Source organism: Armigeres subalbatus, chromosome 3 (assembly GCF_024139115.2).
Source record: "Armigeres subalbatus isolate Guangzhou_Male chromosome 3, GZ_Asu_2, whole genome shotgun sequence".
Taxonomy (NCBI): Eukaryota; Metazoa; Arthropoda; class Insecta; order Diptera; family Culicidae; genus Armigeres; species Armigeres subalbatus.
In genome coordinates, this window is record NC_085141.1 from 163,628,910 (window position 1) to 163,649,831 (window position 20,922).

The 20,922-nt window shown below is 39.9% G+C and overlaps 1 protein-coding gene across 1 annotated transcript; it reads left to right on the forward strand.

Moving 5' to 3' along the window:
• The first annotated feature begins 2,381 nt into the window (after positions 1-2,381).
• On the forward strand, positions 2,382-19,528 carry LOC134219485 (trypsin alpha-3-like). Its single transcript, XM_062698229.1, has 5 exons — positions 2,382-2,486; positions 2,622-2,872; positions 18,810-19,040; positions 19,111-19,214; positions 19,279-19,528. Exons 1-5 carry the CDS (start codon positions 2,429-2,431, stop codon positions 19,469-19,471), a joined length of 837 nt encoding a protein of 278 aa, XP_062554213.1. The 5' UTR covers positions 2,382-2,428; the 3' UTR covers positions 19,472-19,528.
• The last annotated feature ends 1,394 nt before the right edge of the window (positions 19,529-20,922 follow it).

Genomic DNA, 20,922 nt, shown 5'->3' on the forward strand with positions numbered 1-20,922 from the left:
GTAGTTGCAAAACCAACGAAATGACTACTTAACTGCTACAGCTAAGCACCACTTCCACTCAAGCACTATGCTTCAAAACACTTTCGGAAAAAAACCGCTACCTGTACTTCAGAAAAAAAAAAACCGAATGAGAAGCAGACCGTACGCGGACTTACAACCGTCTCGCACGGATGCTCGACGTGGAATGATTGAAGTCATATCAACACAATGAATCTGCTGGGATATCATATCATACACCATGCATAAGTTGGTGCATTGGATAGATTACATGATCCGAGCTCCAAAAAGGGTCTATAATATAGCCGATCCTCTATGAGGCGCCAATAAAAGGACAAAGCAAGCATACATCGAGATGTGGAATAGAAGATTCTTGGAAAATTGTTCAAAAGAACCATCAGAGTAACCGAAAAATAAATTAAGTACCACAATTTTAGTTAGTCATAATGAAATCATATCGGCTCAATGAACATGCTGCGATATTTAGCGCTAAACGGATCCGGATCGGGTAGATAGCATCTTTTGAACTCCCAGGCATTTTGTAATACCAAAAAGGGTCTTTAGTACGTAATAACTACAATGAGTGAAATTTTATCGGCTCAATGGACCTGCTGGGATGTATAGTGTTGCATGTATACGTCGTTCAGGACTTTGTTGATCGGGTAGATCGCATCTTTTGAACTCCCGCGTATTAGTATAGCTACGAAAGTCGGACTACCTTCCCTTTCAATATTTTTTTCAAATTTCGAAACATCGAAACAATCGTTTCGTTTCGTTTCGCCAGGAAAAGTGTGTTATCGCATAACCTTAATGAGATCAAATCATTCCAATGTAAGTTACGTTCACCTGACGGAACTTCATAGAAAAATGCTTATACAGTCGCCTCTCCACATCTCGATATTGAAGGGACCATCGAGATAGGGAGAGATCGAGGAATGGAAGGAAAATTAAAATGGGCACTAGATCCAAAAAAGCTCGTTGCTATGAAAAACGACAACAAAACAAATGTCGTTTCCTGTTGTTGATGTGTTTGTTATTGTCCAAAGATGGTCTAGTAGCCTAAAAACTTGAACATATCGACATAGGCTAGGATAGGATGTGCCAATTAGTCATTAAAAATCGTACCGATTTTCTGTCAAAATCGTACCGGTTGCTGATTGGGTGAAAATGACAATCGATTACTGCGATCGGCGATATCACATTTTCAAAAGGGCAGCTTGTTGTTATCTTGTCCGTGTTGCTGGGTAATTAAACTGAAATTTTTGACAAATTTCAAAAGTTTGTTTTTTTTTTCATTTTTTGGGCAAAATTAATTTATGCCCGGCTGCAAATGATACTTAAGAGTTATGCTAATTAAAAACACTCGATGCATTATTGACCAATTTTTTACCCATTCCACTGTAAAACTCTTACATCTCCATGTAAAAACTTTTTTCTGATAGTACTTAGCATCCTTTATTACGAATTATGGAAGAAGAGAACGAGAAAACATGATTTTTTCAAATATACTATTCGGCGGATTTTGCATAAAAAATATTCGGAAGCACTGGCCACCACCTCGTCAAAGCAATCGACTGAGGAAACAACAAGGCAGTTGCAATTCTATTGGCACATCCTATCCTAGGACATAGGGAGAGTGAATCCTGAATAAAATAGGACCAGACCACATCGAGATAGAGAGATATCGAGATAGGGAGGTTATCGAGACGTAGAAAGCCCAAATATATGTAGTTTGAAGGGACTGAGAAAATCATCGACATAAGGAGAGATATCGAGATATAGAACATCGAGATGTAGAGAGTCGACTATATGTTGCTGTATTAATGTAACTTTGGATGGAAGGTCCATTATTGGTCATCATGCACTATGTAGAAAAAGATTATTAATTAACATCCGGTTTTTCCTACCCTAACCATATCTACGCTTCTGTCCCATGTTATTTCCAGTCAAAAATGTATGCTTCCAAATGAAACCATAGACCGGGATACCTTTGATGTGATGATAACAACAACAGTTTATGGAGTGGCATGAAGCTGGCCCCCAAGCTTTCCAACATGGAAGATACGTATAGCTACGACCGGCACTCGTTTGACTACTGATTGAACAACTTGTTTACTATCACACGATGGACTACCGTTGGCAAACGGAAAATGATAAAAAGTGACAGCCAATCGGCCCGTTCGATATTGGTTTTCTACATCGTTCGAACAGATCGATGTTGTGATGTGAATATGATTGAATGGTGCCAAAAATCTCGACAGATATGGAACACTCGGATGGGGCCGGATGGTGTCATCATACAAGCTGATTCGGCTGGGCAGTAATAGCTGTGCATCATACCTTTCCATGGAAGCTGAAGAGTTATAAATGTTTGATAACCCCGCTGGAATAAACATTTCGGGCACCACGGCCGTTTGGAGAAGTTTGTGCAATGAAAATTGTAACATTTGTGTTAACAGTAGTTTCAACGGCCGTCGTTGTTAGGGCTGGTAAAAAATGATTAAATCATAAACGTTGATTTGCTTTTTGTGCGTTATTCAACGACGATTCATTGTTCAATGTGCTTATCTCGTATGTATTTACATGTCGTACTAACATTCAAATTGGTTTTGTATTTTCAACAGAAATATTCAACGAAGCATGGCAGGCAAAGCAGATTATTCCTGTTGCTGCCAAACTGATCGATGAAAATTATGCGGAACGACTAACTGGATTGAAAAAGATTATTGGCGGCCATAAGGTGGATGTTTCCAACTTCCCATACCAGCTGTCGTTGAGAAGCTACGAAAATCATATTTGTGGTGCTTCAGTAATTTCCATTTACTGGGCGCTTTCCGCAGCTCATTGTGTTTCCCCTCAACGCGATGTTCAAACCGTAAGTAACAGTTAAAGAATTGTTCGGAAAATTTAGGTTCAATATAATGATTTTGACTTTTACAAGTCATTACCTGGGAGGGAGAAACAGATTCAAAAAATGTGTGTGTCAAGCCGAGCCGAAATCTAGCTGTCATGACATGTCAGTGCGAGCCGAGAACAAAACTCTCGACAAGAAAATTTTCTAAGGCAATATAACAACAATAACACACAAAACAAAATTTGGTCTTTTTAGGTGGCGCCTACGTTGATTGTTTATTCTTGTAGAAAATTTGCTTGTTGCCTGACGACAGTATTTGTTTATTTGATGTGTAGTATCGAGAGCTCCCTCCCAGGTCATTACTATCCGTAACCGTTGAAAAAAGTTTGTTTTCACAAAAACTAAGTGATTGATAATGATTACACTCAAATTGAGCATTTGGAAAACGGGGCCACGCCGTGTACTTAGTTTTCCAAACTTTTAACCATATTTACTGAATAATAATATTTAGTTCCATTGAATTATCATTTTATGTAATTACTCCTTTGCATCTACTTAAATTTAAATCCATTCAGCATTAATACCTACTCCATGCCAAACAAACATCTCAATACCAAAAGCAATGCAGCTACTTCAGTTACTAGCAATCAAACTCGAGTACACTACAGACGGTTTTAACGCGGGCGATAAGCACCGCGTAAATCATAACAACGTAAAAAATCATGTGTATCCCAAAAATCGCGTGGAAAACATTTACGCGCTAATTTTCATCTACTCAGCCACTGAGTAAAATTGTATGGCTGCCATACAATTTTACTCAGTCGCTGAGCAGATGAAAATTAGCGTACTATCCCTAGTAACATTTTGGTTTTATTACACTCTTGTAGAGTAAATTATGGTCTTCAAGAGCGTTATAAAACTTGAAATGTTACTTGGGAATCGAAAATCGATTTTTCGCGGTTTTCGAAAAAAAAACACGTAATAAAAAATCTACATAAATCTCGAAATCTGTACAAAAACAGCTGCGTGAAAACAACCCGCGTAAAAAGTGACCCCAGTGTACTAATGAGGTGTAACGTTTCGAATAATCGGTCGACGCATCCTGGTTCCCCCAAAACTGTTTACGGTAATACAAGTCAGGATTTGCCAAGCACCTAAAAGCAAATTATTCATATGAAAACTCAAACGGTCAGAATTTTAGGAGGATCCAGAAAGAAATACGGTAAATTTGTTTCATTTTCCACGAGAAAACTTTCTGATGATGTTATTCTTTTGAACTCCATTCAAAATTCCTTCCGAAGTTCTACCAAAATTCTTCTTAAGTTCTCAATAATTTCCACCAGGAATTCTTCCATTTTTTAACTAGATTAAAATTTCTCTAAGTTTATACGCGTTTTTTTCTTCTAATTACCTCGGCAAAATCTTACACGTTTTTTTTTTATTTTTACTGTTTTTATTTTTATTTTATCAAAACTCTTCTGAGTTTCCTGCGGGATTTTTTATAAATTACCTTGGCCAAATCAGCTGAAGTATCACAGGAAATTCTTCTGAGCTTCCCCTAAAACTCCTTTGATTCGCCATGAAAAGTCTTCTGAATTTCCATTGAGAAATCTTAAAAATTCCAGTAGACATTCTGGTTAACTGGTAATTGATCAAATTTGTACAACTTTTTTTTAGAAATGTTCTTAATTTGTGAGCGGATTGTTCGAAACATGAATCGCCATTTTTTCTAACAATTTTTAGAAATCTGAATAGAAATTTGAAGATTCAAAATAGTTGGATCCACATACAAATATGATAGGATATGATTTTCTAGCTTGTTATTCAAAACTTGTAAAAGAATTCTATTTTGTACACGCCCAATTTCTATATAAATTCAGTATGTTACTTATAGAGCAACCGTACCCTTAGTGGAGGTAGCACCAACTGTGGAGGTAGTGGAGTTTTATGGAGATTGACCATAATTATACACTTTACGATAGTTTCAGTTGATGCATCGTGCTTTAAATATCCTGGTAATTGCAACTTATCCTAAGATTTCGCTTGAAAAACTATGGGAACTTAAATTAATTTTTACCTCCATTAAAGGAACAGTGTACCCATTAGTGGTGCAAGCAATATTTGGTAGTTGTTGATTTTTAATGACATCAAACTCATTTTTTTTAGCAGGTTTATTAGTTTATCTATTGGCTAAGATATTAAAGCTGGGTAATTTTCCCATAATCATCGATTCAAAAAAAAATTTTTTTTTGTTGATCAACTAATACTTTCACTATTGGTACCGTTACCCTATAGAAATCTGAGACAATCTGCCAACCTGCTATCGAAAGACATTTCGTCGATTGACATTTAGTCGAATGGTATTTGGACGAAAGGACTTTTGACCGAAGGGACATTTAGTCGAAAATGAATTTTTAGTCCATTAGAGACGTATGATGTTTGGTTGAAAGGAAACTACGTCGAATTGACTGTCGAATGGACATTTAGTCAAAATCAGATTTTAGAATTAAGAATCTTCGTACATTTGGTCAAATGATGTTTGATCAAAACGACATTTGGTCGAAAGCAAAATTTCGAATTATTCATACATGGTACATTTAGAAAGAAAGTCGAATGGTTCATAAAAAGAATGAATAATAGGAAAACGATGAATAATTCCGACTGGATATTGACTTTGGCGAACCCCTCTAACCGACTATGATGAATCTATACCACCTGGTCAAACGATATTTAGTCGAATGATGTTTCGTCAAATGACACTACAGACATTAACTCATATGACAAATTTTCGGCTCATAATTAACGAATTATACTTGGAAGGGAATTTTATACTGAGCTAATTATTGCATAATTATTGAGTGAAAGAAAGAGTGTCAACGGAAATATAAGAAAACCATTTCCATTCGACCAGATGTCCCTTCGTCTAATCGAATTATTCATTTTACTAGTTTACCTATTACCGACTAAAGCTCGTTTTCAAATTTCGACTAAATTTCTATTCGATTAAATGTCCTTTCGATCAAATGCTCATTCGACTAAATGTCCATTCTACCAAATGTCATTCGACTAAATGTTAATTCGACTAAATGTATCTTAGACCAAATATCCTTTCGACTAAATCTAATTCGACGAACTGTCCCACAGCCGTCAGTGACCAACCATAAGCTAGACGACAAAATTGAAGCTATATAATTTTCTTGTAATTATTTGGGTTTAAACAAGCAGAGGTAACAGAACAGTAACAAGTTTTATTGAAGCGTCCGATCAGTATGAGCTACAAGTTGGATCTGAATACAATATTTTTTTTCCTAACAAGTCGCCTAGCGTTGCTATGTATGCTTTGCAGCTCAATGGTAATTAGGGGCTATATAAACGATTGCCTACTACGCCAACACCCCCTCTCAATCGGTCAATCCTATACCTTTACACAGCTCATTGAAGTGTACCGAATCCAATGATTTCGTGAATAAATCTGCCAGCTGATTTCTCGTATTGATGTATTTCACCGTAACTCGTCCATTTGCAATATGGTCCCTTATGAAGTGATGTTTAATATCAATATGCTTCGATCTCTTATTTTCGCAATTTTTCGCCATACCTATGGCCCCTTGATTGTCTTCGAAAATAATGATAGGATCTGTTGACTGCATGAGCTGAAGATCTGCTAGCACTCCTGACAACCAAATGCCCTCCGAAACAGCAGAACTCATAGAGACATACTCCGCTTCACTTGACGATGTGGCAATGGTTACTTGTTTCTTGCTTGACCAAGATACGACATTTCCAAATACTTTAAATACGTATCCGCTAACAGATTTCCTATCCTCCGCGTCAGATGCTCAATCAGCGTCAGCATATCCGACTAATGGTTCCGCAGAGTCGTCTCGTGTATACTGCAGATGTTTTGATTTTGATCCCTTTAGGTAACGTACTACACGCTTCAGGCACTGCCATTGTGTTGTTGGTTTCTGCTGATATCGTCCCAAAAATCCAACGGAGAAACATAAGTCTGGTCTGGTACAAAGCATTATGTACATAATCGTGCCCAGAAGCTCACGGTAAGGTTCATTGGTTGCATTACCATCCCGAGGAACTTGCAGCCCCTTTTCCATGGGTGTTTTCGCAGGGTTGCAGTCTGTCATCTTGAATCGAGCCACTAGTTTGTCGATATTCATTTCCTGTGAAAGATTCATTGTGCTTGTGTGGTGGTTATATGCAATCTTCATGCCTAGGAAATGCTTAACTTCTCCACAGTCCGTCATCGAGAAATTTAAACTCAGCTGCTTCTTTAGTTTTATTATTGACTCAATTTTTCTGCCAGCGATAAGCAAATCGTCTACGTATAGGATAATATACATTTCATCCCCAGGTAATATACGCGTATACATGCAGTAGTCATGCTTTGACCGATTGAATCCTAAACTCAGCAACATGTCATTGCATTTTTCATTCCAACATCTTGGCGATTGCTTGAGCCCATACAGTGACTTGAGTAGACGACATACTGCATTCGGAGGTGCTATAATACCAGCAGGAATCGACATGTACAGTTCTTCTTTTAGGTCTCCATGAAGAAATGCTGTCTTCACATCCATTTGGTGGAAGAAGAAACGTTGCTGCACGCCAGCTGCGAGAACCGTGCGAATAGTGGCAAGCCTTGCCACCGGAGCGAAGGTCTCCTCGTAGTCTAAACCAGCTTTTTGCAGGAATCCTTTCGCAACGAGCCTCGCCTTGTACTTAACAGGATTGCCGTTAATATCGTCCTTCAGTCGGAACACCCATTTCGTTTTCAACGGTTTGATGTTATCTGGACAACTTGTGATACGCCAAACTTTATTTTCCTCCATGGAGCGGAGCTCGTCCTGTATGGCCGTCATCCATTCGTCACGATCAATACGATCTGCCAGTTCGTCAAATGATTTGGGTACGTCTGCGGAAATTAATTCGCCAGAAGTTGCTCTGTAGCCGATAAAATAATCGAACAACTTACCGGGAAGCCTGCGCTCCCGTTCGCTGGACCTCAACAACGGTTCACTTCGAATCTCGTGTTGTTCTGCGTGCGAAGGGAGCGCGTTATCAGGTTCAGTGACAATGGGATCAATTTCATCATCTACTCTGATTTCTCCACACGGTTGACAAGCTTCAAGATCAGCTATTAGTTCGTTGTTCTCCCCCTCTTGCTCCAACGGGAAATGAATGATCAATGGTACATCTTCTTCTTTCATCTTGGTAGCGTAAGGGAAGGACGACTCATCAAATTTCACGTCACGGGCAATTGCGATCTTTCGAGCAACCGGGTCCCAGAGCCGGTAGCCATTTGGAGCATATCCAACCATAATCATCTCCGTACTCTTAGGGTCCAACTTTTTGCGCTGCTGTTTTGGAATCCACGTAAAACCTTGCAACCGAACACTCTAAGCTTGTCCATGTTTGGCTTGAAACCAAACCACATCTCTGCAGGAGTAGAACCATTAGGTAACACACTTGTTGGACTCCTATTCAGCAGGTAAACGCAAGCAAGAGCAGCTTCTGACCACAGACGCTTCGGAACCTTGGACTCGATCAGCACCGAACGAACTTTTTCAATCAATGTTCGATTAAATCTTTCTGCCACACCATTCTGCTGCGGAGTGTAAGCGACTGTTGTTTCCATCTGAATACCTTTCTTCTTGTAGAATTGTATCTGATTTGCTGAGCAATATTCCCTACCTTGATCGACCGTTAGTTTTGAAATAGGCTTCTCAAACATTGCAGTGACCAGGGTTCATATTCTTGAAATTTCTCAGACACTTCAGATTTCCGTTTCAGCAAATAAATCATCGCGAAATGGGAATAGTCGTCAATGAATACTACGATGTATCGAGATCCATCCCATGCTGGCGGGTCGATTGGTCCGCACACATCCGAATGAATTCGTTCAAGCGGCCGGCTGGCCTTTACACGGGTTCCTTTAAACGGTTCACGGCACTGCTTACCTTGAGCACATGCATCGCAGAAATCGGCTTTCTTCATCGTTTTGTGAACTCCTTTCAACATTCCTCTACGAATCAAGATCTCCAATCCGCTCTGACCAATATGCCCTAGTCGACGATGCCACAGATTTGCAGTTTCTGCTTCACAATGATTTGCTATTGCTTCCACCAACGATAGTTCAAGATCATACAGATTTCCACGTAGATGTCCCGTAGCCAAAACATTACCATCTTTCTTCAGCACTGCTATGCTTCCAGAAAATAGCACATCTATTCCTGCTTTAGCCATCTTTTGATTGATATCAAGTTTTACGTAATTCAGGAACGTATAGGACATTCTTCATGTTGAATTCTACACCCTTATTACTTACTGCATTGATTTCACCAATCTGTCGAGCAATCATGGCTTGACCTTCCTTGGCCACCTTTATTTCTACTTCATTGTCCATTTTCCGCAGAACTGCAAACAAATTCCTGTCGCTCACCAGGTGATCGCTGCACCCAGAGTCCAGCTTGAATACGATTCGTCCAGGCTTTCGGTCACCAACATCGGAATCTGCCATGAAGCTTACCGCACTCTTCTTTGCTGTATTGGCTTCACGTTGACGACAGTCCTTCTTCATATGCCCTCGTCGGCCACACTTATGGCACTTACCGTTGAACTTCATTATTCGTTTCTTCGAATCGCCGGAAAATGCTGCCAACTTGTCTTCCACGGTTTCACCATGTCGGTCCGAACGCTTGCTTTCCTCAGCCAATAGACGCTGTTTTACAAGATCCAAAGACAAGTCTTCTTCCGCGACGTTCTCCAGAGCCGTTACGAGAGGGTCGAACGAATCCGGTAACGTTAAGAATAACTGCGATACCAGATCTGCTTCTACTAACGTAGCTCCAGCAGTCTTCAGTTTTCTCACTATTCCGTCGAATTCCAGCAAATGAGTTCTCATGTCCGTACCTTCTTTCATCCGCAATCGAGCCAGTTGCTTTCGTATAATCGTCTGGCTAGCAACAGATTTCTTGGCAAAAGTAGCTTCTAAACTGGTCCACATAGCCTTGGTGGTAGCCTTGTCTCGAACGATTTCAAGACATTCATCCGATAGGCACCCCACCAATAACGCTTTCGAAATTCGGTCCATTTCATCGAATTTGACTTTTTCGGCTGCTGCTTCCGGAGCATCTCCAGTGAGCACTTCGGCTACGCCCTTTGCTTCGAGAAACAACCTCACACGGTAGCTCCAATTTTGAAAATCAGCTCCATTTCCCCTCAATAACGGTATGTTACCGGTCAGGTCCTTAACGATGGTGCCCATAACCTCTTGTAATTATTTGGGTTTAAACAAGCAGAGGTAACAGAACAGTAACAAGTTTTATTGAAGCGTCCGATCAGTATGAGCTACAAGTTGGATCTGAATACATTTTTTTTTCCTAACAAGTCGCCTAGCGTTGCTATGTATGCTTTGCAGCTCAATGGTAATTAGGGGCTATATAAACGATTGCCTACTACGCCAACAAATTTCGTCGAATGACATTTAGTTGAAGGACAACTGGTTGAAAGGACAAAACATCGAAGGGACAATGGAAATTTTTTTGAAAGCAGATTTTAAAATGAATAATTTTCGTACATTTGGAAGAATGAAATTTGTTCCAAAGGACATTGAATGGACATTTGGTCGAATGGCCCGCTAGTCGAAAGCAGGGGTGGCATTGAGCACCTCGACTAGAGACAAGCAAACCATGCAAGCTGTTATACGAAAGAGTTGTCGAAAGGAGAAGCGCACGATTGAACTTCCTCACATCCATTCACTCCTGCGGCAGAACCTCATCCTCCCAAACCTTGGAAATCACCCAGTGCGGCGCTCTAGCCAGCACCTCACCACCGTGTTTAAACAGCTCTCCTGGTAGTTGGTCAACCCCAGGGGCTTTGTTGTTTTTCAGCCGACCGATCTCCTCCTGGATTTCCTGGAGATTCGGAGCCGGAAGTCGCATGTCCTGCGCACGTGCTCCTAGGTTATTTACCATACCGCCACCATTATCTGCCATATCGCCATTCAGGTGCTCTTCGAAGTGCTGCCGCCACCTTTGGAAACACCTCACGCTCGTTTGTAAGAAGGTTCCCGTTTATGTCCTTACACATATCGTTCTGTAGCATGTGGCCCTTACGTGAACGGTCCAACTTCTCATAGAACTTTCGTGCGTTATTAGCGCTGTACAGTTCCTCCGTCTCTTCATGGTCTCGATCTTCCTGATGGCGCTTTTTCCTCCGAAAAATCGAGTTTTGCCTGTTCCGCGCCCGTTTGCATCGTGCCTCGTTCGCCCTCGTGCGGTGTTGCAGCAATCTCGCTCATGCTGCATTCTTCTTCTCAACTAACTGCTCACATTCGCCGTCATACCAGTCGTTTCTCTGATCCGGAGTCACCGTGCCTATTGCAGTTGCGGTGCTCCCAATGGTGGATCTCCAGCCATCTTCAAGAGATGCTACGCGTAGCTGCTCTTCCGTTGGGAGTGAAACTTCTAGCTGCTGCGCGTAGTCTTGGACTAGTTTACCGTCTTGAAGCCGCCCAATGTTTAGCCGCGGCGGACGACTCCGACGCGTGTTGTACACCGTCGAGAGTTTTGAGCGCAGACTACCATTCCGCGGGAGGCTGCAAAGTTTATGCACCGTTGGCCGTTGTCTTTCGATACGGTATGCAGACTATCCGGTCCGATGACCGGTCTATACATTTCCTCCCTTCCTACCTGAGCGTTCATGTCACCGATGACGATTTTCACGTCCCGCAGTGGGCATGCATCGTATGTCTGCTCCAGCTGTGCAAAGAACGCTTCTTTCTCGTCTTCGGGTCTCCCTTAGTGTGGGCTGTGCACGTTGATGATGCTGTAGTTGAAGAAACGGCCTTTTATCCTCAGCTTGCACATCCTTACGTTGATTGGCTGCCACCCAATCACGCGTTGGCGCATCTTACCTAGCACTATGAAGCCGGTTCCCAGCTAGTTGGTGGTGCCACAGCTTTGGCAGAAGGAAGCCGCTCGATGCCTGCTTTCCCACACTTTCTGTCCTGTCCAGCAAATTTCCTGCAGCGCCACGACGTCGATGTTGCGGGGATGTAATTCATCGTAGATTATCCTGTCGCAACCTGCGAAGCCTAGCGACTTGCAGTTCCATATTCTAAGCTTCTAATCGTGATCCTTTATTAGTCGGGTCGTATTATCTTCTATGTCGTTCGTAATAGTTGTTTTTAAGGTCACTCCTGACGGAATCCATGATTAAAAGTGCTCGCGTTTTCAGGGGCACACCACTCAATTCAGAGGCGGCGCACAACTGTCATTTTTGTTAATTTAGCTTTGCAGCGTCGCAGCATGCGTGAAATAATAAAAATGACAGTTGTGCGTTGCTTCCGTATCGAGTGGTGTGCCCCCGAAAACGCGAGCACTTTGAAACCTGGATTCCGTCAGGAGTGACCTTAAAGGCGGCTTATTGGGCCTGCGCAAACCTCCTGTCTCGTCGGAGGGCCGTCGTGTCAGGGCTGTTTAGCATCCCACATAACATCAGGACTTGGGCTTGTGTGCTTTGAGCGGCACACGGTCGCTTTGGCGGAGCCTACTTGCGGATACATGCAGCTTTTTATAGAGGTTTAACAGGGCCCACTGTCAAACCCCTCCACATCCTAGGCAGGCGCCACAACTCGCAGATGTTGTGTTAGTTTGTTGGCTAATCCATGGTACCTTGCTTGAGAGCGAAAGGAAATAACCTTTTCTATACAATATAAAGCAAAACCAATACCCAAGCTGCATGATCCTGAATGGGTAAGTGGCTTGGCCTTTATAGTACATGTCACAAAACATCTCAATGACTTGAACATAAAGCTGCAAGTCAGGGATCAATACGTTCAAAACTTTAATAACCCAACATGTCAACTACATTTTCTTTAATCCGGTAGAAAACAGTTCATGCTAATCTGTTGAATATGCTGGTAATCTCGAAGCCCTTCTACAAAAATTGTCAAGCCTGTTCGTTAATCTTTGGGAACTTAGTTCCTCAATACAGTTTACTGATGTAAATAATGTAGGGGGAAAGACGGCTTTGGCAGGTTTTGTTCTATTATTGGCAGGGGGGTTTTTGTCGACCGAATTTTATGAAATTTGGCCACAATATTCTTTGATATGCAAATAATGTTTAGGCCAAATTTGAGCCTAGTCAGTTATAAAAAACCCAGATTAATCCACCTAGCGGTGATGGTGCCTTTCTCGTTCGTTCAAAAGGTTTGGAAAAATCTAAATTAACACCAATATGTGGATTAGTCTTATTTTTCATATTTGTTTATATGCATAAAAAAATTCTCGCCAAACGCAATTTGTTGCAAACAAATCGGATGAGCATAAGAGCAAAAAATGGCATTTTATTTTGTAGTTTTAAAATTAGTATTTTCGCCATAACTTTTGACCCAATTGTACGATCCGGCCAAGTTTCTATAGGAAACAATGGGACAAGATTCTGCGTCGGATGCAATCTGTTGCGAGCGACCTGAGAAGCACACATATTGCACGTCAATCACAGTAACTTATATATGACCGGATTCAGTCACAATATGGTTACTGCAACCAGATTTGTTGAACTTGTGTTGCTTGGGGAATACATGAGGTCTTAGTGCTAAAAAAGTGAGCTAGGCTTTTTTGAACTCTTTTTCATAATAAACAGTAATTTGACCATAACTTCTAAGCCCATAGTCCGATCTGGCCAATTTTCAATAAGAAAATATGAGATATTCTGCCTCGAATGCAATTTAATGCGAGCAAATCGATTGAGGAAAAGTGCCTGGAAAATGAGTGACATTTTTTTTAGCGATTTTTCCATAAAAAACCCAGATTAATGAGTGACATTTTTTACGTGAATTTTTCGTATGAATTTGTATTTTGGCCATAACTTTCGATCCCATAGTCCGATCTGGCCAATTTCAAATAGGAAACAATGGGACAGGATTCTGCGGCAAAACATACTTTTGCATATAAACGATAAAGACGGATCCATAAAAAACTGGAAAACGATCCATAAATAACATCTGAATGTTCCTTAAAATGATACCATAAATCCATGAAATAGTTAATGAGATTCCATAAAGAATAATTTTTCGATCCATAACTAAGCTAAAATTTAGCAATTAATTGGGAAATATGTTCCATTAACATGGTCAAGAAAAACAATACAATTCTTGCTATTTTCCCATGAACATGTGACAAATGATCCATAAATCTTTGGAAAATGATCCATAAAAACTATATTTTGATCCATTAAACTTCAAATTTGCGCATTTTTTTATCGTGATGATGATCCATAATTTCATCAATATGATCCATAATTTTAGTCATATGATCCATAATTCTGGCCATTTGATCCATAACTTTGTTCAAATGATCCATAGTTTTGGTGATATGATCCATAAATTTTGATAAATGATCCATAGATTTTATAAAATGTGTGGATCAATTAATGTAGTTTCATTGGCCATCTTTCCAAGCATTATGGATCACATTATCAAAATTATGGATCATATGATCAAAATTATGGATCATATGGCTGAAATTATGGATCATCATCAGGAGATTGGAAATTGGAAATTGCGCAAATTTGAAATTTCATGGATCAATATATAGTTTTTATGGATCATTTTTCAAAGTTTTATAGATCATAAAAATATTCTTTATGGAATCTCTCGAACTATTTTATGGATTTATGGTAGCGTTTTATGGAACATTCAGATGTCATTTATGGATCGTTTTTCATTTTTTTATGGATCGTTTTTCCACATTGAACGGTGCAAAGTAAGGGCTACCGGATTCTGCGTCGAATGCAACTTGTTGCGAGCAAATCGGTTGAAGATAAATGCCTGAAAAATGAGTGACATTTTTTATGCGATTTTTTTGTATGAATTTGTATTTTGGCCATAACTGTTGATCCCATAGTCCGATCTGGCCAATTTCAAATAGGAAACAATGGGACAGGATTCTGCGTCGAATGCAACTTGTTGCGAGTAAATCGGTTAAGGATAAGTGCCCGAAAAATGAGTGACATTTTTTACAAAATTTTTTCGTATGTACTTGTATTTTGGCCATAACTTTCGATCCCATAGTCCGATCTGGCCAATTTCAAATAGGAAACAATGGGACAGAATTCTGCGTCGAATGCAACTTGTTGCGAGGAAATCGGTTAAGGATAAGTGGCCGAAAAATGAGTGACATTTTTTACAAGATTTTTTCGTATGAATTTGTATTTTGGCCATAACTTTTGATCCCATAGTTCGATCTGGCCAATTTCAAATAGGAAACAATGGGACAGGATTCTGCGTCGAATGCAACTTGTTGCGAGGAAATCGGTTGAAGATAAGTGCCCGAAAAATGAGTGACATTTTTTTCAAGATTTTTTCGTATGAATTTGTATTTTGGCCATAACTTTCGATCCCATAGTCCGATCTGGCCAATTTCAAATAGGAAACAATGGGACAGGATTCTGCGTCGAATGCAACTTGTTGCGAGGAAATCAGTTGAAGATAAGTTCCCGAAAAATGAGTGACATTTTTTACAAGATTTCCTCGTATGAATTTGTATTTTGGCCATAACTTTTGATCCTATAATCCGATCTGGCCAATTTCAAATAGGAAGCAATGGGACAGGAGTCTGCGTCGAATGCAACTTGTTGCGAGGAAATCAGTTGAAGATAAGTGCCAGAAAAGTGAGTGACATTTTTACGCGATTTTTCGTATGAATTTGTATTTTGGCCATAACCCTCCATCCCATAGTTCGACCTGGCCAATTTCAAATAGGAAACAATGGGACAGGATTCTGCGTCGAATGCAACTTGTTGCGAGCAAATCAGTTGAGGATAAGTGCCCGAAAAATGAGTGACATTTTGTTGAGTAGTTTTGCACACACACACACACACATACACACACACACACACACACACACACACACACACACACAGACATCACCTCAATTCGTCGAACTGAGTCGATTGGTATATAACACTATGGGTCTCCGGGCCTTCTATAAAAAGTTTGTTTTTGGAGCGATCATATAGCCTTTACCGTATACTTAGTATACGAGAAAGGCAAAAACCCTGACAATAATAGAACAAAACCTGCCAAAGCCGTCATTCCCCCTACCTGAAATGTTTCAAATAGGGATATGTAGGTAATTGAGCTCCAATGCAACAACAAGTCCAAATCTAAATTTCAGAAAGACACATCTTTTGTAGGATATTTTCTCTCTTCAGATGAAGATGAACAACTCTTATCAAGAATTGAAGCAGTAAAAGTATGTGTTGATCTTCATTATATGCTCATTATTCCTAATGTGCATATTTCATTTACACACCTCTTTGTACCTGAAAAACATCCTCGTCATCAATTTGGAAGCAGGAAAACATATATGCTTCTACTCCTCTGCTATCTTCCGATCGGATCCAGTCCGAACTCGAGTTTTTGTTTAATTTTGCAAGAGCAAGCGAGGGCTGCCCACGTGCAATAAACAAACAGGCATTAAATTTGGTTTTAAAAATAAATATGTTTGATTCGAACATATTATCAGTTTGCAAATGACCATGCATATTTTTTATGCAAATGGATGAAATTTGTAACCATACCATGTATAGGGTGGTATTGCGGAACTATAGAGCACAACTGAATGGGTTTGAAACCGCCCCGGGATAGATCATGTGCAAACGTGACATGAGGCATCGGCGCAAAATGTGAATCAAATCAGAACAACTGTAAAATATTCTTTTGAATCAAAACATTATTATTATTCATAGAAGTCACAAAAAAATCCAAAGATTTTTTCCTAACTAATTTTATTTGCTAATGATCTTTTACTTTGCAGGAGACGAGCCAGCCTAGAGCTGAAAGTCCCCTTAATAAAGATTAAAAAATCTTCTACTTGCATTTATCTCTTCTTAGACTAGGTGTTCCGTGTTTGATTAGCACTATCATCCTATCATCCTAATTTGCTATGATACATTTTAAGCTATTATTAATAATTACATTTTTCGAGACGAGCCAGGCTCGGACTGAAAGTCTCGGTAATAAAGAAAATACATTTCAATTACTTTTGGTTTACAAAGTTGAAATGTGATACTGAATGCAAACGCACCACAAGAGTAATTTTGTAGCAGATTTAAAGCTAGGTAAATTGATTTGAAAACTTTAATACTGAACCCTGGATTATTTAGAGATACAGGGGTTAGACAAAAAGGTTGAGATAGGTAAAAATAAGTCGAAATTCAAATCATCATAACTTTGCGTATAAGATTCCGATTTTGATGAAACCAGGACCATCAGAAGCGGACACTCTTCTAGTATACTGTACCCCTGCAAAGCCTGAGATTGGTCCTTGGCCACCGGAAATGTTCCGGGTTTTCCGAGGGTATGTTCAAGATGCATTTTTTCCACTGCCTGTCATTTTATGTGACGTTAACTTTCATCACGTTTTATGATTTCTCCGAAAACTAGAACTAATATGCCGGCCAATGGTGGCTGTAGATCGAGAATCCATCTAAACTACACAGAGATACGGCCATTTCCGTAAAAAAGGTACCGGAAACATGATGAACTGATAACAGATCGGAATAATGCAAATATGAGTATCTGACTTCATGGATTTGCGAGAAGATGATTACAGAAACATTTCCAGAATGATAGTGTCCACTGCCACCCTTATAGCAGGTTCCATGGGCTTCCCAGGAGGGGCCGGTTTTGGCACCATCTGGAACCATGCATATATGGGTGTCAAAATTAATGTTTTCCCAAGACGATGAATATAGGATCTTTATTAGAGATATATTTTGAGGACTGTAAGACTCTTTGGCCAATTTGTAACAGGTTCCGGAAGTTCTGCGAAACTGACATTTGTTCAGGGTGTATGGCCAATCCCGTATCGTTTTCACGAAAATGGCCATATCTCTGCGTATACCTAACGGATTTTCGATCTGCAGCCAGCATTGGTCAGCATATTAGTTCTAGTTTCTGGGGAAAATATAAAACATGATGGCAGCAAACGTCATATAAAATGACAAGCAGCAGAAAAAATGCATTTTTAACATACCCTCGGAAAACCCGGAACACCACCGGTGGCCAAGGGCCAATCAGAGGTTTCGCATAGGGCCAGTATACTAGAAGAGTTTCCGCGTCCGATGGTCCCAGTTTGATCAAAATCGGATCATTCTACGCAAAGTTATGCTGATTTGAACTTCGACAATTTTTTGCCTATCTTAACCTTTTTGTCTAACCCCTGTATCTATTTACTACCTAAAACTAGCGATTAAAAGTAAGTACATGGATTCACCCAACCGGCGGTTGTTAGATTTTCTAACAATTCTGTATAAGAATCTACCAAAACCTGTATAAGAATTGGGCATATGCGAAATTGTTAGATTCTTATACAAAAATTGTAAGAAAAGCTTACAAAATTGTTAGATTCTTATACAATATTTGTATAAGAATCTAGCAATTTCGCATATGCCCAGTTCTTATGCAAGTTTTGGTAGATTCTTATACAGAATTGTTGGAAAATCTAACAACCGTTGGTTGGGTGTTCAAAAAACTACGTATACGTGCGAATTGGCTATTCTAAACGTGCAAATCAATCTTAGGCGTTTCTTGCGCAATTTGTTCAGGAATAAACTTTCAAATTTATAATTTGAGAAAATGCAACAATGTAAGCGCATTTGTATAATCTGCTTCCCTTCCGTGACATAATTAAAATATAATTGAAGCTTTGAAGCTGCGTATGTTGCTGTCAAAACGTGATTCCAGAGGATTCAAAAATGAAAGACACAAACACTATTTTTTCAAAGTGCTCACTTGGGTATTTACTATGCCGCTAGTTGAAGCTAAACAATAAGTTGCAACTGCGGCTTTAGAGGGTTGTGCCAAAACGCAATAGGTAGGAATACCTGCCGATACCCTACATGCTTACCTACATAATAAATTCTTTTGTAGATTACACTGCGTGCAGGAGCCAGCAACCGTCTGCAAGGTGGCAGAGTTCACAGCGTTTCTCGGATTGAGCTGCACCCCAACTATAATCCCGCCACGTTCGATTATGATGTGGCAGTGCTACAAGTCGTCACCCCTCTGGTTGGAGCAAACGTCCGAACGGTTATGCTGGCGCCAGCAGGTTACGACCCGTATCATGGAATCCGAAGTCTGGTGACTGGATGGGGCAGAACGGTAATCAACCTCAATCACAAACACAGCTCACAAGAAATTCAATTACCGGTTTGCAATGTTTTTGCTTTAGCTACTTGATAACGGATTGCCAACTGAGCTACACGCTGTCGATATTCCGATAGTGTCCAGAAGCACATGCGCCAGCTATTGGAGCACCGATCTGATAACAGAGAGGTAACCGAGCAAGCAGTACATATTGGAAAACCAATTCTTATATCATGCTTTGTTTAATTTCTAGAATGCTCTGTGCCGGTCAGGAGGGACGTGATTCCTGTAATGGAGATAGTGGAGGACCGTTGGTTTCTGGTGGGCAACAAATCGGTATTGTGTCTTGGGGTTCAACGGAATGCGGAGGCCCATTACCAGCAGTTTATACTCATATCGGACATCCCTTAGTAAGAAGATTCATCAGAATGACAACAGGAGTGTAAAGATTTTGAAAAATAAATGTTTGTTTGTTTGGATTACTTCACAATCTGCGATTTCTATATGACATTAGTGACTCTTCAGTCTTTATATTCAAATTTATATCTTTCGGATACTGAGCGAATTTTGAAGATTCTGTGGCAAGATATTCCAGAGAGAAAGAGAACCCTGAATAATGTGTAGTTCCCGAGCAAAATCTGACACCGTGAATATAGCAAAAAAAACTGTATTTTGATGTTGACTTCAAATTATGACAAACTATGATTTAAAAATTGTTTTCAAATCACATTCTTCAAGGTCCATCACATATTTTAATCCCATTCTGCTGTAGATTTCTAAATTGTTGTCGAATCCAATTAGTCCAGGTCACCTCTTGGGCCAGCTTAAAAGATCTCCTTTCCGAAACCCTGATTATAATAACTTCTATCGGGTTAGAAATTCTCAAACCTTAATCAATTGTCATAGTAATAGTGAGTGAAGAAAAAAATTAAAATGAATTTCACTATATAAGGTATATGGCTCAAACCTTCACCAACTATGCTGTGGTAGAGCACATTATCGTTGTAAATCTTCATATATTGTAGCTCTAAACAAATTCATGCCGGCTTGCTTACCACCTGAATAAAGAAAAAAAATCTTAGATATTGGTCACGCGAATTGGAGCGACATTAGCAATCTTCTATTTTTGAGTCAATTGTTGAACTGGTTTAACTACCTATTTTAATATAATTAGTTGGGTTTGGAGTCGATTCACTAATCAAATTGCGAACTGGAAAATTAAATTTAGAGTTTGCACTTGCGATCAAGGGCGTAGCCAAGGGGGGGGGCGGTCTCAAATATTCTCCTTGAAATCCTTCTAAAAGCTCCCAGCCTGGGAACTTCTGAATTCCTCCGGAAAGTTATCCACAAATATGGTATTGGAAACGACTGGAAATAGTTTTTATGTAGAAATTTTGGCTATCTCAGTCTATAAAACCATTAAACGATTATCGTTTTACTCTGCCCGACGTTTCGGCCATTGGATGTGGCCTTTTTCAAGGGAAAAACTATATTTTTTGAGAGAATGTTTTGTCGGACGCAAAATTTAAAACATTTTGCGATAATCAACCGGAAACTTTGCAATATGTTATCACGCAAAGCTTTCCTGATACAATGTCGGAGTAGAGGCGTTTTTCCACCTCATATCATAAACTCGTTAAAATGCATCCACCCACTGCTCGAAGATAATAGCCCGTTCATCCCAAAGCTCCAACGCATCGTAGAAAGGTTTAAGAAAGCTCTCCTCAACGTAGAAATCAAACATACTTTCTACGTCATCAGCAAGCTCACACACGAAAGGGACCATGTAAGAGTGATCCTAGAATCAAATGTGGGTGATGAAATTCTTCATGAGTTTCTATCAACACAACAGCGATCATATGACAACAGGATGCACACACAACAACGCACAATAGGT

What these genes read in the sequence shown, in the direction of transcription:
- LOC134219485 (XM_062698229.1), top strand. Translation starts at nt 2,429, where the DNA reads ATGAAAATTGTAACATTTGTGTTAACAGTAGTTTCAACGGCCGTCGTT. An exon ending in GGCCGTCGTTGTTAGGGCTG is followed by an intron (nt 2,487 to 2,621) that starts GTAAAAAATGAT and finishes TATTTTCAACAG; the next exon opens with AAATATTCAACGAAGCATGG. An exon ending in ACCGATCTGATAACAGAGAG is followed by an intron (nt 19,215 to 19,278) that starts GTAACCGAGCAA and finishes TTTAATTTCTAG; the next exon opens with AATGCTCTGTGCCGGTCAGG.